At 48.3% G+C, this 17,585-nt stretch overlaps 1 protein-coding gene across 1 annotated transcript in view; it reads right to left on the reverse strand.

Annotated features, from left to right (window-relative positions):
* LOC139405579 (intermembrane lipid transfer protein VPS13B-like) overlaps positions 1-17,585 on the reverse strand; it is a 287,456-nt gene that overhangs the window by 66,666 nt on the left and 203,205 nt on the right. The window contains exons 15-16 of the mRNA XM_071147990.1: positions 4,040-4,055; positions 2,435-2,590 (exon numbers count right to left, since the gene is read on the reverse strand). Coding sequence (XP_071004091.1) covers positions 2,435-2,590; positions 4,040-4,055 — 172 coding nt within the window. The remainder of the gene's footprint in view (positions 1-2,434; positions 2,591-4,039; positions 4,056-17,585) is intronic.

The raw sequence follows: 17,585 nt of genomic DNA on the forward strand, positions 1-17,585 counted from the left end.
TCAGCCGTCTCTTGATAAGGTAAAGGTGTGTCATTCAGCTGCTAGGGAATGAGTGGTGACTAAAGAGTTAAATGAGGACCCAGTCACAACAGGAAGTGATGGGTAGGGAGCTCAGACAGCGTCCTGTGATGTCCAGGACCTGTTTCTGCACCCATAAAGAGTTACTGAATTTAATACCAGTATGGATCAAACCGATAGTGAAGGTGTAGACTAGTGTTCACCTGCTAGTTAGTTAGTTAGTTAGTTAGAGGGGTTTAAACTAACACAGTAAACTGATAGTGAAGGTGTAGACTAGTGTTCACCTGCTAGTTAGTTAGTTAGTTAGTTAGTTAGTTAGTTAGTTAGTTAGAGGGGTTTAAACTAACACAGTAAACTGATAGTGAAGGTGTAGACTAGTGTTCACCTGCTAGTTAGTTAGTTAGTTAGTTAGTTAGTTAGTTAGTTAGTTAGAGGGGTTTAAACTAACACAGTAAACTGATAGTGAAGGTGTAGACTAGTATTCACCTGCTAGTTAGTTAGTTAGTTAGTTCGTTATTTAGTTAGTTAGTTAGTTAGAGGGGTTTAAACTAACACAGTAAACTGATAGTGAAGGTGTAGACTAGTGTTCAGCTGTTAGTTAGTTAGTTAGTTAGTTAGTTAGTTAGTTAGTTAGGGGGTTTAAACTAACACAATAAACCGATAGTGGAGGTGTAGACTAGTGTTCAGCTGCTAGTTAGTTAGTTAGTTAGTTAGTTAGAGGGGTTTAAACTAACACAGCAAACCGATAGTGAAGGTGTAGACTAGTGTTCACCTGCTAGTTAGTTAGTTAGTTAGTTAGTTAGTTAGTTAGTTAGTTAGTTAGAGGGGTTTAAACTAACACAGTAAACTGATAGTGAAGGTGTAGACTAGTGTTCACCTGCTAGTTAGTTAGTTAGTTAGTTCGTTAGTTAGAGGGGTTTAAACTAACACAGTAAACCGATAGTGAAGGTGTGGATTAGTGTTCAGCCGCTAGTTAGTTAGTTAGTTAGTTAGTTAGTTAGTGGGGTTTAAACTAACACAGTAAACCGATAGTGAAGGTGTAGACTAGTTTTCAGCTGCTAGTTAGTTAGTTAGTTAGTTAGTTAGTTAGTTAGTTAGAGGGGTTTAAACTAACACAGTAAACCGATATTGAAGGTGTGGATTAGTGTTCAGCCATTAGTTAGTTAGTTAGTTAGTTAGTTAGTTAGTTAGTTAGAGGGGTTTAAACTAACACAGTCAACCGATAGTGAAGGTGTAGACTAGTGTTCAGCTGCTAGTTAGTTAGGAGGGGTTTAAACTAACACAGTAAACCGATAGTGAAGGTGTAGACTAGTGTTCACCTGCTAGTTAGTTAGTTAGTTAGTTAGTTAGTTAGAGGGGTTTAAACTAACACAGTAAACTGATAGTGAAGGTGTAGACTAGTGTTCAGCTGCTAGTTAGTTAGTTAGTTAGTTAGTTAGTTAGAGGGGTTTAAACTAACACAGCAGCTGATAGTGAAGGTGTAGACTAGTATTCACCTGCTAGTTAGTTAGTTAGTTAGTTAGTTAGTTAGTTAGTTAGAGGGGTTTAAACTAACACAGTAAACTGATAGTGAAGGTGTAGACTAGTATTCACCTGCTAGTTAGTTAGTTAGTTAGTTAGTTAGTTAGTTAGTTAGTTAGTTAGTTAGTTAGTTAGAGGGGTTTAAACTAACACAGCAGCTGATAGTGAAGGTGTAGACTAGTGTTCACCTGCTAGTTAGTTAGTTAGTTAGTTAGTTAGTTAGTTAGTTAGAGGGGTTTAAACTAACACAGTAAACTGATAGTGAAGGTGTAGACTAGTATTCACCTGCTAGTTAGTTAGTTAGTTAGTTAGTTAGTTAGAGGGGTTTAAACTAACACAGCAGCTGATAGTGAAGGTGTAGACTAGTATTCACCTGCTAGTTAGTTAGTTAGTTAGTTAGTTAGTTAGTTAGTGGGGTTTAAACTAACACAGCAGCTGATAGTGAAGGTGTAGACTAGTGTTCACCTGCTAGTTAGTTAGTTAGTTAGTTAGTTAGTTAGTTAGAGGGGTTTAAACTAACACAGCAGCTGATAGTGAAGGTGTAGACTAGTATTCACCTGCTAGTTAGTTAGTTAGTTAGTTAGTTAGTTAGTGGGGTTTAAACTAACACAGCAGCTGATAGTGAAGGTGTAGACTAGTGTTCACCTGCTAGTTAGTTAGTTAGTTAGTTAGTTAGTTAGTTAGTTAGTTAGAGGGGTTTAAACTAACACAGTAAACTGATAGTTAAGGTGTAGACTAGTGTTCACCTGCTAGTTAGTTAGTTAGTTAGTTAGAGGGGTTTAAACTAACACAGTAAACTGAGGACAAAGACAAACAGAATGGCACGACAGGAGGACGGGTTGCACATGAATTGCCTTTTGGGAACAATAAAGATTTATTGAATTGAATACGGTACCTGTTTCTGGACACCGTTGAGCTGCAACACCTTGATGATGAGCGAGGCAGTCCGTCCTTTATATTGAATAGTCCTCAACAGAGTCCCCACGTTGTCCACACTGAAGGCCTCAGACCAACGCCAGTTACCCCAGCCCTCTATACAGATATGAAGGAGCTGGAGGAGAGGAGGAGAGAGGAGGAGAGGGGGGGGGGAGGGGAGAAAGGGGAGAGGGGGGAGGAGATGGTGGAGAGGAGGGGGGAGGAGAGGGGGAGAGGAGGAGAGGAGAGGGGGAGGAGGAGAGGGGGGAGAGGAGGAGAGGAGGAGAGGGGGGGGGAGAGGAGGAGAGGAGGAGAGGGGAGGAGGAGAGGGGGGAGAAGGAGAGGGGAGGAAGGGGAGAGGAGGAGAGAAGAGAGGGGAGGGGAGAGGAGGAGAGGGTGGGGGGAGAGAGAGGAGGGGAGAGGAGAGGAGGAGAGGGTGGGGGGGGGGGAGAAGAGACAAACATTAACATACAGTAATCACAGCATTTATGCCTGAAACACATTAGGAGTGGGGTCAGGAAGGTAGTCTGAGAGGTACCTGGTCAGGGCCCTGACACACACACAGACACACACACGCACGCACGCACACAGACACACAGACACACACACACACACACAGACACACACACGCACGCACACACACAGACACACACACACACACACACTCTTTGATCCTGTGTGAACTCCACACTGCCTCTCGTCTGAACAGAGATCCCATTACAATAACACCACTAATCAAAGCCTCAATTCAGTTACTCCCAGATCATCATCCTCGTCGCTCGGCCGAGGAGGCCTTCTACATGGAAATGACATCATTTCTCAGATCCCGGGCGGCGTTGAGGAATTACTCCCAGGAAGAAGTGGCAAACATCAGAGAGAGGAGCGGAGAGGAGAGGAGAGGAGAGGAGAGGAGAGATAGGGCTGAAGGAGAGGAAAGGAGAGGAGAGATAGGGCTGAAGGAGAGGAGAGGAGAGATAGGACTGAAGGAGAGGAGGGGAGAGGAGAGATAGGGCTGAAGGAGAGGAGAGGAGAGGAGAGATAAGGGCTGAAGGGGAGGAGAGGAGAGGAGAGGAGAGAGGAGCGGAGGAGATGAGCGGAGAGAGAAGGCTGGAGGAGAGGAAACAGAGGGCTGGAGGAGAGGAGAGAGCCTCGACACACACACACCTCAGGAGAGCACCTCAGGCCCATCTGTGGAGAGGAGAGTTTGTTATTTCAACAGCCCCTCCCTTCCTCCCCCCTTGGCCCCCTCCTCCCCCGGTCCGTTTTTATCATGCCTGTGGTTGGCCGTGACCTTTAGGGAACAGACACAATAACGTCTCCCTCCCCTCAGACTTCAAATGGTCGCGGACTCTCTTATTTGAGTTCAGCGTCAATCCAAGCAGATAAACACAGTGACACACCACTGTTCTGGACACGAAGGAAAACAACACAGGTCTGAATGAAGGGTGAGTCCCAAATGGAGCTATAGACCAGGGCCCTATTCCCTACGTGACACACCACTGTTCTGGACACGAAGGAAAACAACACAGGTCTGAATGAACGGTGAGTCCCAAATGGAGCTATAGACCAGGGCCCTATTCCCTACGTGACACACCACTGTTCTGGACACGAAGGACAACAACACAGGTCTGAATGAAGGGTCCCAAATGGAGCCCTATTCCCTATATAGTGCACTACTTTAGACCAGGGCCCTATTCCCTATATAGTGCACTACTTTAGACCAGAGCCCTATTCCCTATATAGTGCACTACTTTAGACCAGAGTCCTATGGAACCCTATTCCCTATATAGTGCACTACTTTAGACCAGGGCCCTATTCCCTATGTAGTGCACTACTTTAGACCAGAGTCCTATGGAACCCTATTCCCTATATAGTGCACTACTTTAGACCAGGGCCCTATTCCCTATGTAGTGCACTACTTTAGACCAGAGTCCTATGGAACCCTATTCCCTATGTAGTGCACTACTTTAGACCAGGACCCTATTCCCTATATAGTGCACTACTTAGACCAGAGTCCTATGGAACCCTATTCCCTATATAGTGCACTACTTTAGAACATAGCAATATTCCCTATATAGTGCACTACTTTAGACCAGAGCCCTATAGAACCCTATTCCCTATATAGTGCACTACTTTAGAACATAGCAATATTCCCTATATAGTGCACTACTTTAGACCAGGGCCCTATTCCCTATATAGTGCACTACTTTAGACCAGAGCCCTATTCCCTATATAGTGCACTACTTTAGACCAGGGCCCTATTCCCTATATAGTGCACTACTTTAGACCAGGGCCCTATTCCCTAGCCTGGTCTGGCCTGGTCTGGTCTGGCCTGGTCTGGTCTGGTCTGGTCTAGCCTGGTCTGGTCTGGTCTGGTTTGGTCTAGTCTGGTCTGGTCTGGTCTAGTCTAGTCTGGTCTGGCCTAGTCTGGTCTGGTCTGGTCTGGTCTGGTCTGGTCTAGTCTGGTCTGGCCTGGTCTGGTCTGGTCAAGTTTGGTCTAGTCTCGTCTAGTCTAGTCTGGTCTAGTCTAGTCTGGTCTGGCCTAGTCTGGTCTGGTCTGGTCTGGTCTAGTCTGGTCTGGTCTGGTCTAGCCTGGTCTGGCCTGGTCTGGCCTGGTCTAGTCTGGTCTAGCCTGGTCTGGTCTGGCCTGGCCTGGTCTGGTCTGGCCTGGTCTGGCCTGGTCTGGTCTGGCCTGGTCTGGTCTGGCCTGGTCTGGTCTGGTCTGGCCTGGTCTGGCCTGGTCTGGTCTGGTCTGGTCTGGCCTGGTCTGGCCTGGTCTGGCCTGGTCTGGTCTGGCCTGGTCTGCCAGAGACTAGGTTAACAGCAGTGAGTGGAACAGAGCAACACCGCCTGATAAAATGTACAACATGTCCTCTTGGCTGGCCCTGTTTTACTGTTCTGCTCCACCCCCGAGGAGAAGTTCACTAAGAAACACAGCCAAGTCATTCCACAGAGACATATGCCTTAATGTCTCAGCTGAACAGAACAGAACGGAGGAGGAACCCAGAACCAACACAAAAACCCAGCTGGACCATTAACACGGCCACAGCAGAGATCATCAACTACATTCACAAGTTGGTATTTTTGGTTTTGCTCAGAAAACTCTGGAGGCCAAATACAAATCACATCGGGCCACCAGTTGGGGAAACCTGCAGGACAGGATGAGACAGACACTAAGACAAACAGAGAGAGAGGGAAGCCTGCAGGACAGGATGAGACAGACACTAAGACAAACAGAGAGAGAGGGAAGCCTGCAGTACAGACACTAAGACAAACAGAGAGAGAGGGAAGCCTGCAGTACAGATGAGACAGACACTAAGACAAACAGAGAGAGAGGGAAGCCTGCAGGACAGATACTAAGACAAACAGAGAGAGAGGGACAGCACTAAGACAAACAGAGACCTGCAGTACAGTGAGACAGACACTAAGACAAACAGAGAGAGAGGGAAGCCTGCAGTACAGGATGAGACAGACACTAAGACAAACAGAGAGAGAGGGAAGCCTGCAGTACAGGATGAGACAGACACTAAGACAAACAGAGAGAGAGGGAAGCCTGCAGTACAGGATGAGACATACACTAAGACAAACAGAGAGAGAGGGAAGCCTGCAGTACAGAATGAGACAGACACTAAGACAAACGGAGAGAGAGGGAAGCCTGCAGGACAGGATGAGACAGACACTAAGACAAACAGAGAGAGAGGGAAGCCTGCAGGACAGGATGAGACAGACACTAAGACAAACAGAGAGAGAGGGAAGCCTGCAGTACAGAGTGAGACAGACACTAAGACAAACAGAGAGAGAGGGAAGCCTGCAGTACAGAGTGAGACAGACACTAAGACAAACAGAGAGAGAGGGAAGCCTGCAGTACAGAGTGAGACAGACACTAAGACAAACAGAGAGAGAGGGAAGCCTGCAGTACAGAGTGAGACAGACACTAAGACAAACAGAGCCTGCAGTACAGAGTGAGACAGATACTAAGACAAACAGAGAGAGAGGGAAGCCTGCAGGACAGAGTGAGACAGACACTAAGACAAACAGAGCCTGCAGTACAGGATGAGACAGACACTAAGACAAACAGAGAGAGAGGGAAGCCTGCAGTACAGGATGAGACAGACACTAAGACAAACAGAGAGAGAGGGAAGCCTGCAGTACAGGATGAGACATACACTAAGACAAACAGAGAGAGAGGGAAGCCTGCAGTACAGAATGAGACAGACACTAAGACAAACGGAGAGAGAGGGAAGCCTGCAGGACAGGATGAGACAGACACTAAGACAAACAGAGAGAGAGGGAAGCCTGCAGGACAGGATGAGACAGACACTAAGACAAACAGAGAGAGAGGGAAGCCTGCAGTACAGAGTGAGACAGACACTAAGACAAACAGAGAGAGAGGGAAGCCTGCAGTACAGAGTGAGACAGACACTAAGACAAACAGAGAGAGAGGGAAGCCTGCAGTACAGAGTGAGACAGACACTAAGACAAACAGAGAGAGAGGGAAGCCTGCAGTACAGAGTGAGACAGACACTAAGACAAACAGAGCCTGCAGTACAGAGAGAGAGAGGGAAGCCTGCAGACAGAGTGAGACAGACAGAGTAAGACAAACAGAGAGAGAGGGAAGCCTGCAGTACAGAGTGAGACAGACACTAAGACAAACAGAGCCTGCAGTACAGGATGAGACAGACACTAAGACAAACAGAGAGAGAGGGAAGCCTGCAGTACAGGATGAGACAGACACTAAGACAAACAGAGAGAGAGGGAAGCCTGCAGTACAGGATGAGACAGACACTAAGACAAACAGAGAGAGAGAGGGAAGCCTGCAGTACAGAATGAGACATACACTAAGACAAACAGAGAGAGAGGGAAGCCTGCAGGACAGGATGAGACAGACACTAAGACAAACAGAGAGAGAGGGAAGCCTGCAGTACAGAATGAGACAGACACTAAGACAGAGAGAGAGAGAGGGAAGCCTGCAGGACAGGATGAGACAGACACTAAGACAAACAGAGAGAGAGGGAAGCCTGCAGGACAGAGTGAGACAGACACTAAGACAGAGAGAGAGGGAGAGGGAAGCCTGCAGTACAGAATGAGACATACACTAAGACAAACAGAGAGAGAGGGAAGCCTGCAGGACAGGATGAGACAGACACTAAGACAAACAGAGAGAGAGGGAAGCCTGCAGTACAGAATGAGACAGACACTAAGACAGAGAGAGAGAGAGGGAAGCCTGCAGGACAGGATGAGACAGACACTAAGACAAACAGAGAGAGAGGGAAGCCTGCAGGACAGAGTGAGACAGACACTAAGACAAACAGAGAGAGAGGGAAGCCTGCAGTACAGAATGAGACAGACACTAAGACAAACAGAGAGAGAGGGAAGCCTGCAGTACAGGATGAGACAGACACTAAGACAAACAGAGAGAGAGGGAAGCCTGCAGTACAGAGTGAGACAGACACTAAGACAAACAGAGAGAGAGGGAAGCCTGCAGGACAGGATGAGACAGACACTAAGACAGAGAGAGAGAGAGGGAAGCCTGCAGGACAGGATGAGACAGACACTAAGACAGAGAGAGAGGGAAGCCTGCAGGACAGGATGAGACAGACACTAAGACAAACAGAGAGAGAGGGAAGCCTGCAGTACAGAATGAGACAGACACTAAGACAGAGAGAGAGGGAAGCCTGCAGTACAGGATGAGACAGACACTAAGACAAACAGAGAGAGAGGGAAGCCTGCAGGACAGGATGAGACAGACACTAAGACAGAGAGAGAGAGAGGGAAGCCTGACTGGGCTGGTGGAAGCTGGGTAGTACCAGAACAGTCCTAACCCTGGACATTAGACTGGTTCTCTTCATGTTATAGACTCATAGCAGAAAAACTACAAGAATCACAGGAACAGGGATATTTCTGTCTGAATTTATAGACTTTATAGACTGACTGGTCTTGTTGTGACTGACTGGTCTTGTTGTGACTGACTGCTCTTGTTGTGACAGACTGGTCTTGTTGTGACTGACTGTTCTTGTTGTGACTGACTGCTCTTGTTGTGACAGACTGGTCTCGTTGTGACTGACTGGTCTCGTTGTGACTGACTGGTCTCGTTGTGACTGACTGGTCTCGTTGTGACTGACTGGTCTCGTTGTGACTGACTGGTCTCGTTGTGACAGACTGGTCTCGTTGTGACTGACTGGTCTTGTTGTGACTGACTGGTCTCGTTGTGACAGACTGGTCTTGTTGTGACTGACTGGTCTCGTTGTGACAGACTGGTCTCGTTGTGACTGACTGGTCTTGTTGTGACTGACTGGTCTCGTTGTGACAGACTGGTCTCGTTGTGACTGACTGGTCTCGTTGTGACTGACTGGTCTCGTTGTGACTGACTGGTCTTGTTGTGACTGACTGGTCTCGTTGTGACTGACTGGTCTCGTTGTGACTGACTGGTCTCGTTGTGACTGACTGGTCTCGTTGTGACTGACTGGTCTCGTTGTGACTGACTGGTCTCGTTGTGACTGACTGGTCTCGTTGTGACTGACTGGTCTCGTTGTGACTGACTGGTCTTGTTGTGACTGACTGGTCTCGTTGTGACAGACTGGTCTCGTTGTGACAGACTGGTCTCGTTGTGACTGACTGGTCTCGTTGTGACAGACTGGTCTCGTTGTGACTGACTGGTCTCGTTGTGACAGACTGGTCTCGTTGTGACTGACTGGTCTCGTTGTGACTGACTGGTCTCGTTGTGACTGACTGGTCTCGTTGTGACAGACTGGTCTCGTTGTGACAGACTGGTCTCGTTGTGACTGACTGGTCTCGTTGTGACAGACTGGTCTCGTTGTGACAGACTGGTCTTGTTGTGACAGACTGGTCTTGTTGTGACAGACTGGTCTTGTTGTGACATATTTCACAGTTTATAGACTGACTGGTCTTGTTGTGACTGACTGGTCTTGTTGTGACTGACTGGTCTCGTTGTGACTGACTGGTCTTGTTGTGACTGACTGGTCTCGTTGTGACAGACTGGTCTCGTTGTGACTGACTGGTCTCGTTGTGACTGACTGGTCTCGTTGTGACTGACTGGTCTCGTTGTGACAGACTGGTCTCGTTGTGACTGACTGGTCTCGTTGTGACTGACTGGTCTCGTTGTGACTGACTGGTCTCGTTGTGACTGACTGGTCTCGTTGTGACTGACTGGTCTCGTTGTGACTGACTGGTCTCGTTGTGACTGACTGGTCTTGTTGTGACAGACTGGTCTTGTTGTGACTGACTGGTCTTGTTGTGACTGACTGGTCTCGTTGTGACAGACTGGTCTCGTTGTGACTGACTGGTCTTGTTGTGACTGACTGGTCTTGTTGTGACAGACTGGTCTCGTTGTGACAGACTGGTCTCGTTGTGACATACTGGTCTCGTTGTGACAGACTGGTCTCGTTGTGACTGACTGGTCTCGTTGTGACAGACTGGTCTCGTTGTGACTGACTGGTCTCGTTGTGACAGACTGGTCTCGTTGTGACAGACTGGTCTCGTTGTGACTGACTGGTCTCGTTGTGACAGACTGGTCTCGTTGTGACTGACTGGTCTTGTTGTGACAGACTGGTCTCGTTGTGACTGACTGGTCTCGTTGTGACTGACTGGTCTCGTTGTGACTGACTGGTCTTGTTGTGACTGACTGGTCTTGTTGTGACTGACTGGTCTCGTTGTGACAGACTGGTCTCGTTGTGACTGACTGGTCTCGTTGTGACAGACTGGTCTCGTTGTGACTGACTGGTCTCGTTGTGACAGACTGGTCTCGTTGTGACTGACTGGTCTCGTTGTGACTGACTGGTCTCGTTGTGACTGACTGGTCTCGTTGTGACTGACTGGTCTCGTTGTGACTGACTGGTCTCGTTGTGACAGACTGGTCTCGTTGTGACTGACTGGTCTCGTTGTGACTGACTGGTCTCGTTGTGACTGACTGGTCTCGTTGTGACTGACTGGTCTCGTTGTGACTGACTGGTCTCGTTGTGACTGACTGGTCTCGTTGTGACATATTTCACAAGTCAAAGACTTTGTTGAACGCCGAGTAACAGGAGAAACTTTCCTTCGGCATCGAGGAGAAACAACGTCAAGGAGGTACAAGGTAGAGCTGAGAACGACTGTAACAAGCAACATCTGCCTGTCGCTCATATTACAAAGCTCTTTAAAGGTTAAGACAACAGCGTGGCCGGGAGACAGGATGAGGACATCGTCTATAACCCCCCCCCCCCCCCTCCCCCCACTCACCACTGTCACCAGATGAAAATCAATACCTCTGGTGATCCCCGTGTCACAAATCATTAACACACCTATCAAGACTCTCTCGCGCCGGGTTTCCTGGTTTTTTTTTCGGAGGTATTGGCGGCCACAGAGGATCAGTCTGTTTCCATGGGGATTACAGACGGACAAAAAAAAAAAACCCAAGCACATAGTTGTGGCACAGCGTTTCAGACCGCTGTGAAGCAACAACACCACCCATTGCTGTAAATTACCCTGCTGTGAGTCAATTAACACAACCCCCGCTGGGCTGTGTGTGTAACGTCTACCACCCCGCTACGTCATAGGGCCGTTCCCATTAATATATCACAACAACGTTTCCTGGTAAAACACACCGAGGGAACATAACTCCTAATGTAAAAAATGACAGATTCCTTACTTCCAGACACGAGCCCACACAGACCCCCCCCCGGACAGGAAGAGGACCGCTGTAATCACTAGTCTACTGTCCTCTCTCTTCTCCCGAGAGGACCACTGTAATCACTAGTCTACTGTCCTCTCTCTTCTCCTGAGAGGACCACTGTAATCACTAGTCTACTGTCCTCTCTCTTCTCCTGAGTGGACCACTGTAATCACTAGTCTACTGTCCTCTCTCTTCTCCCGAGAGGACCACTGTAATCACTAGTCTACTGTCCTCTCTCTTCTCCTGAGAGGACCACTGTAATCACTAGTCTACTGTCCTCTCTCTTCTCCTGAGTGGACCACTGTAATCACTAGTCTACTGTCCTCTCTCTTCTCCTGAGAGGACCACTGTAATCACTAGTCTACTGTCCTCTCTCTTCTCCTGAGAGGACCACTGTAATCACTAGTCTACTGTCCTCTCTCTTCTCCAGAGATACAGGAGGTATGTAAGGGTAGTGAACCAGTCAGTCTCTATCCCAGGAGATATGTAGGGTAGTGGATCAGTCAGTCTCTATCCCAGGAGGTATGTAGGGTAGTGAACCAGTCAGTCTCTATCCCAGGAGATATGTAGGGTAGTGGATCAGTCAGTCTCTATCCCAGTAGGTATGTAGGGTAGTGAACTAGTCAGTCTCTATCTCAGGAAGTATGTACGGTAGTGAACCAGTCAGTCTCTATCCCAGGAGGTATGTAGGGTAGTGAACCAGTCAGTCTCTATCCCAGGAGGTATGTAGGGTAGTGGATCAGTCAGTCTCTATCCCATGAGGTATGTAGGGTAGTGCCAGTCTCAGTCTCTATCCCAGGAGGTATTCCGGGTAGTGAACCAGTCAGTCTCTATCCCAGGAGGTATGTAAGGTAGTGGATCAGTCAATTTCTATCCCAGGAGGTATGTAGGGTAGTGAACCAGTCAGTCTCTATCCCAGGAGGTATGTAGGGTAGTGAACCCAGTCTCAGTCTCTACAAAACAAGACAACCCGACATCAACGGCCACAAGTGTAATGCATTGTTTTGGAGCGGGAGGAAGGAGGTCCAGACTACAGACAGGCCACATTGAGGGGATGTGCTGTGGGTCTGCAGGAGAACAATAGAGACAGGACCAGCATTGTCCCATAGTTCTCCTGCGTTACCATGGCATTCCAGACAGAGAGCTTCCAAGCCAGAGGGCCGCAAGTGTCTGTGGACAACGGGAGCCAGCAAAAATACACACTGTCTGAGTGGTGGTGTATACACACACACACACACACACACACATACACACACACACACACACACACACACACACAGTCTGAGTGGTGGTGTACACACACACACACACACACACACACACACATACACACACGCACGCACACACACACACACACTGTCTGAGTGGTGGTGTATACACACACACACACACACACACAGTCTGAGTGGTGGTGTACACACACACACACACACACACACACACACATACACACACACACACACACACACACAGTCTGAGTGGTGGTGTACACACACACACACACACACACACACACAGTCTGAGTGGTGGTGTATACACACACACACACACGCACACGCACGCACGCACACACGCACACACACACACACACACACACACACACACAGTCTGAGTGGTGGGGAGACAAACCACAGTGGGATGTGAGTCAGGGTCCTCTGTAATGGCCGCCATGCAACCCTAGGTGAAATGAAGAGAGACAGAGAGAGAGAGGCACCACTGTCACCCCCCCCTCCACAAGTCTGACTGGCTGTCACCCCCCCCCCCTCCCAATCCCCCACCCTGACCACACGTCTGACTGGCTGTCACCCCCCCCTCCCAGCCCCCCACCCTGACCACACGTCTGACTGGCTGTCACCCCCCTCCCCTCCCAGCCCCCCACCCTGACCACACGTCTGACTGGCTGTCATCTATCTATCCATCTATCTGTTCTATCTATGGTGGTGGGGCCAGCATCTATCTATTCTATCTATGGTGGTGGGGCAAGCATCTATCTATTCTATCTATGGTGGGGCCAGCATCTATCTATTCTATATATGGTGGGGCCAGCATCGATCCGTTCTCTCTATGGTGGTGGGGCCAGCATCTATCTGTTCTCTCTATGGTAGTGGGGCCAGCATCTATCTGTTCTATCTATGGTGGTGGTGCCAGCATCGATCCGTTCGATCTGTTCTATCTATGGTGGTGGGGCCAGCATCGATCTGTTCTATCTATGGTGGTGGTGCCAGCATCGATCTGTCCTATCTATGGTGGTGGTGCCAGCATCGATCTGTTCTATCTAAGGTGGGGCCAACATCTATCTATTCTATCTATGGTTGGGCCAGCATCTATCTGTTCTATCTAAGGTGGGGCCAGCATCTATCTATTCTCTCTATGGTGGGGCCAGCATCTATCTGTTCTATCTAAGGTGGGGCCAGTATCGATCTGTTCTATCTAAGGTGGGGCCAGCATCTATCTGTTCTATATATGGTGGGGCCAGCATCTATCTGTTCTATCTATGGTGGGGCCAGCATCTATCTGTTCTATCTATGGTGGGGCCAGCATCTATCTATTCTATCTAAGGTGGGGCCAGCATCTATCTATTCTATCTAAGGTGGGGCCAGCATCTATCTGTTCTATCTATGGTGGTGGGGCCAGCATCTATCTAGTCTATCTATGGTGGTGGGGCCAGCATCTATCTGTTCTCTCTATAGTAGGGCCAGCATCGATCTGTTCTCTCTATGGTAGGGCCAGCATCGATCTGTTCTCTCTATGGTAGGGCCAGCATCGATCTGTTCTATCTATGGTGGTGGGGCCAGCATCTATCTAGTCTCTCTATGGTGGGGCCAGCATCTATCTGTTCTATCTAAGGTGGGGCCAGCATCTATCTATTCTCTCTATGGTGGGGCCAGCATCTATCTATTATATCTATGGTGGGGCCAGCATCTATCTATTCTATCTAAGGTGGGGCCAGCATCTATCTATTAAATCTAAGGTGGGCCAGCATCTATCTGTTCTCTCTATGGTGGTGGGGCCAGCATCTATCTAGTCTATCTATGGTGGTGGGGCCAGCATCTATCTGTTCTCTCTATGGTAGGGCCAGCATCGATATGTTCTCTCTATGGTAGGGCCAGCATCGATCTGTTCTATCTATGGTGGTGGGGCCAGCATCTATCTAGTCTCTCTATGGTGGGGCCAGCATATATCTGTTCTATCTAAGGTGGGGCCAGCATCTATCTATTATCTCTATGGTGGGGCCAGCATCTATCTGTTCTATCTAAGGTGGGGCCAGCATCTATCTGTTCTATCAATGGTGGGGCCAGCATCTATCTATTCTATCTATGGTGGGGCCAGCATCTATCTGTTCTCTCTAAGGTGGTGGGGCCAGCATCTATCTGTTCTCTCTATGGTGGTGGGGCCAGCATCTATCTGTTCTCTCTATGGTAGGGCCAGCATCGATATGTTCTCTGTATGGTAGGGCCAGCATCGATCTGTTCTATCTATGGTGGTGGGGCCAGCATCTATCTAGTCTCTCTATGGTGGGGCCAGCATATATCTGTTCTATCTAAGGTGGGGCCAGCATCTATCTATTCTCTCTATGGTGGGGCCAGCATCTATCTGTTCTATCTAAGGTGGGGCCAGCATCTATCTGTTCTATCAATGGTGGGGCCAGCATCTATCTGTTCTATCAATGGTGGGGCCAGCATCTATCTATTATATCTATGGTGGGGCCAGCATCTATCTATTTTATCTAAGGTGGGGCCAGCATCTATCTATTCTATCTAAGGTGGGCCAGCATCTATCTGTTCTCTCTATGGTGGTGGGGCCAGCATCGATCTGTTCGATCTATGGTGGTGGGGCCAGCATCTATCTGTTCTCTTCTCTCTATGGTGGTGGGGCCAGCATCTATCTGTTCTCTCTATGGTGGTGGGGCCAGCGTCTATCTGTTCTATCTATGGTGGTGGGGCCAACATCCATCTGTTCTATCTATGGTGGGGCCAGCATCTATCTGTTCTCTCTATGGTGGGGCCAGCATCTATCTGTTCTATCTATGGTGGTGGGGCCAGCATCTATCTAGTCTATCTATGGTGGTGGGGCCAGCATCTATCTGTTCTCTCTATAGTAGGGCCAGCATCGATCTGTTCTCTCTATGGTAGGGCCAGCATCGATCTGTTCTCTCTATGGTAGGGCCAGCATCGATCTGTTCTATCTATGGTGGTGGGGCCAGCATCTATCTAGTCTCTCTATGGTGGGGCCAGCATCTATCTGTTCTATCTAAGGTGGGGCCAGCATCTATCTATTCTCTCTATGGTGGGGCCAGCATCTATCTATTATATCTATGGTGGGGCCAGCATCTATCTATTCTATCTAAGGTGGGGCCAGCATCTATCTATTAAATCTAAGGTGGGCCAGCATCTATCTGTTCTCTCTATGGTGGTGGGGCCAGCATCTATCTAGTCTATCTATGGTGGTGGGGCCAGCATCTATCTGTTCTCTCTATGGTAGGGCCAGCATCGATATGTTCTCTCTATGGTAGGGCCAGCATCGATCTGTTCTATCTATGGTGGTGGGGCCAGCATCTATCTAGTCTCTCTATGGTGGGGCCAGCATATATCTGTTCTATCTAAGGTGGGGCCAGCATCTATCTATTATCTCTATGGTGGGGCCAGCATCTATCTGTTCTATCTAAGGTGGGGCCAGCATCTATCTGTTCTATCAATGGTGGGGCCAGCATCTATCTATTCTATCTATGGTGGGGCCAGCATCTATCTGTTCTCTCTAAGGTGGTGGGGCCAGCATCTATCTGTTCTCTCTATGGTGGTGGGGCCAGCATCTATCTGTTCTCTCTATGGTAGGGCCAGCATCGATATGTTCTCTGTATGGTAGGGCCAGCATCGATCTGTTCTATCTATGGTGGTGGGGCCAGCATCTATCTAGTCTCTCTATGGTGGGGCCAGCATATATCTGTTCTATCTAAGGTGGGGCCAGCATCTATCTATTCTCTCTATGGTGGGGCCAGCATCTATCTGTTCTATCTAAGGTGGGGCCAGCATCTATCTGTTCTATCAATGGTGGGGCCAGCATCTATCTGTTCTATCAATGGTGGGGCCAGCATCTATCTATTATATCTATGGTGGGGCCAGCATCTATCTATTTTATCTAAGGTGGGGCCAGCATCTATCTATTCTATCTATGGTGGTGGGGCCAACATCCACCTGTTCTCTCTATGGTGGGGCCAGCATCTATCTGTTCTCTCTATGGTGGGGCCAGCATATATCTGTTCTCTCTATGGTGGGGCCAGCATCTATCTGTTCTCTCTATGGTGGGGCCAGCATCTATCTGTTCTCTCTATGGTGGGGCCAGCATCTATCTGTTCTCTCTATGGTGGGGCCAGGATCTATCTGTTCTCTCTATGGTGGGGCCAGCATTACAGCATTACAGCATTCATATATCCATCCATCTGTTCTCTCTATGGCCCCACAGGTGCAGAAGTCCTTTGGCTAGAACCCTGTTCACTTTCCCTGTCACATCACACACGCCTACCAACACGCACGTCCACACACACGCACACGCACACACACACACACACACACACACACACACACACACACACACACAGCGTCCTCTAACCTTCCAGGGATGACGTGCGTAATGAACGGCGCTGGCTCGCTGTGCAGGTGTTGAAGTATTTATAGTGTAGTGGTGTTGCAGTTACTCTGCCAACGAAACAAGTGTGTTAACAGAATTATAACGGGGTTTAAAAACCCCCACGGCTAAAAATAACGGAGATTTTCAGCTTTTTGTTGTGTTTATGAGGTAACAGACAGACGTGCCGTCCTGCTACTGACCAGACAGGACGTGAGACGACCCAGAGAATCAGGTCAGACACTAAACCCACTGGGTCACATCTCACCAGCAGTACAGCGTTTACAACCAACACCGTGAAACCAGCCAGGATGTGAGACGACCCAGAGAATCAGGTCAGACACTAAACCCACTGGGTCACATCTAACACCTTGAAACAAGACAGGACGTGAGACGACCCAGAGAATCAGGTCAGACACTAAACCCACTGGGTCACATCTCACCAAACAGCGTTTACAACCAACACCTTGAAACCAGCCAGGATGTGAGACGACCAGAGAATCAGGTCAGACTGGAATTACCAGGATACAGTACTATAAACACTATACAGCAGGAGGAATTACCAGGATATAGTACTATAAACACTATACAGCAGGATGAATTACCAGGATACAGTACTATAAACACTATACAGCAGGAGGAATTACCAGGATACAGTATATATAAACACTATACAGCAGGAGGAATTACCAGGATATAGTACTATAAACACTATACAGCAGGAGGAATTACCAGGATACAGTATATATAAACACTATACAGCAGGAGGAATTACCAGGATATAGTACTATAAACACACTATTCAACAAGAGGAATTACCAGGATATAGTACTATAAACAC

Source organism: Oncorhynchus clarkii, chromosome 3, assembly GCF_045791955.1.
Source record: "Oncorhynchus clarkii lewisi isolate Uvic-CL-2024 chromosome 3, UVic_Ocla_1.0, whole genome shotgun sequence".
Classification (NCBI taxonomy): domain Eukaryota; kingdom Metazoa; phylum Chordata; class Actinopteri; order Salmoniformes; family Salmonidae; genus Oncorhynchus; species Oncorhynchus clarkii.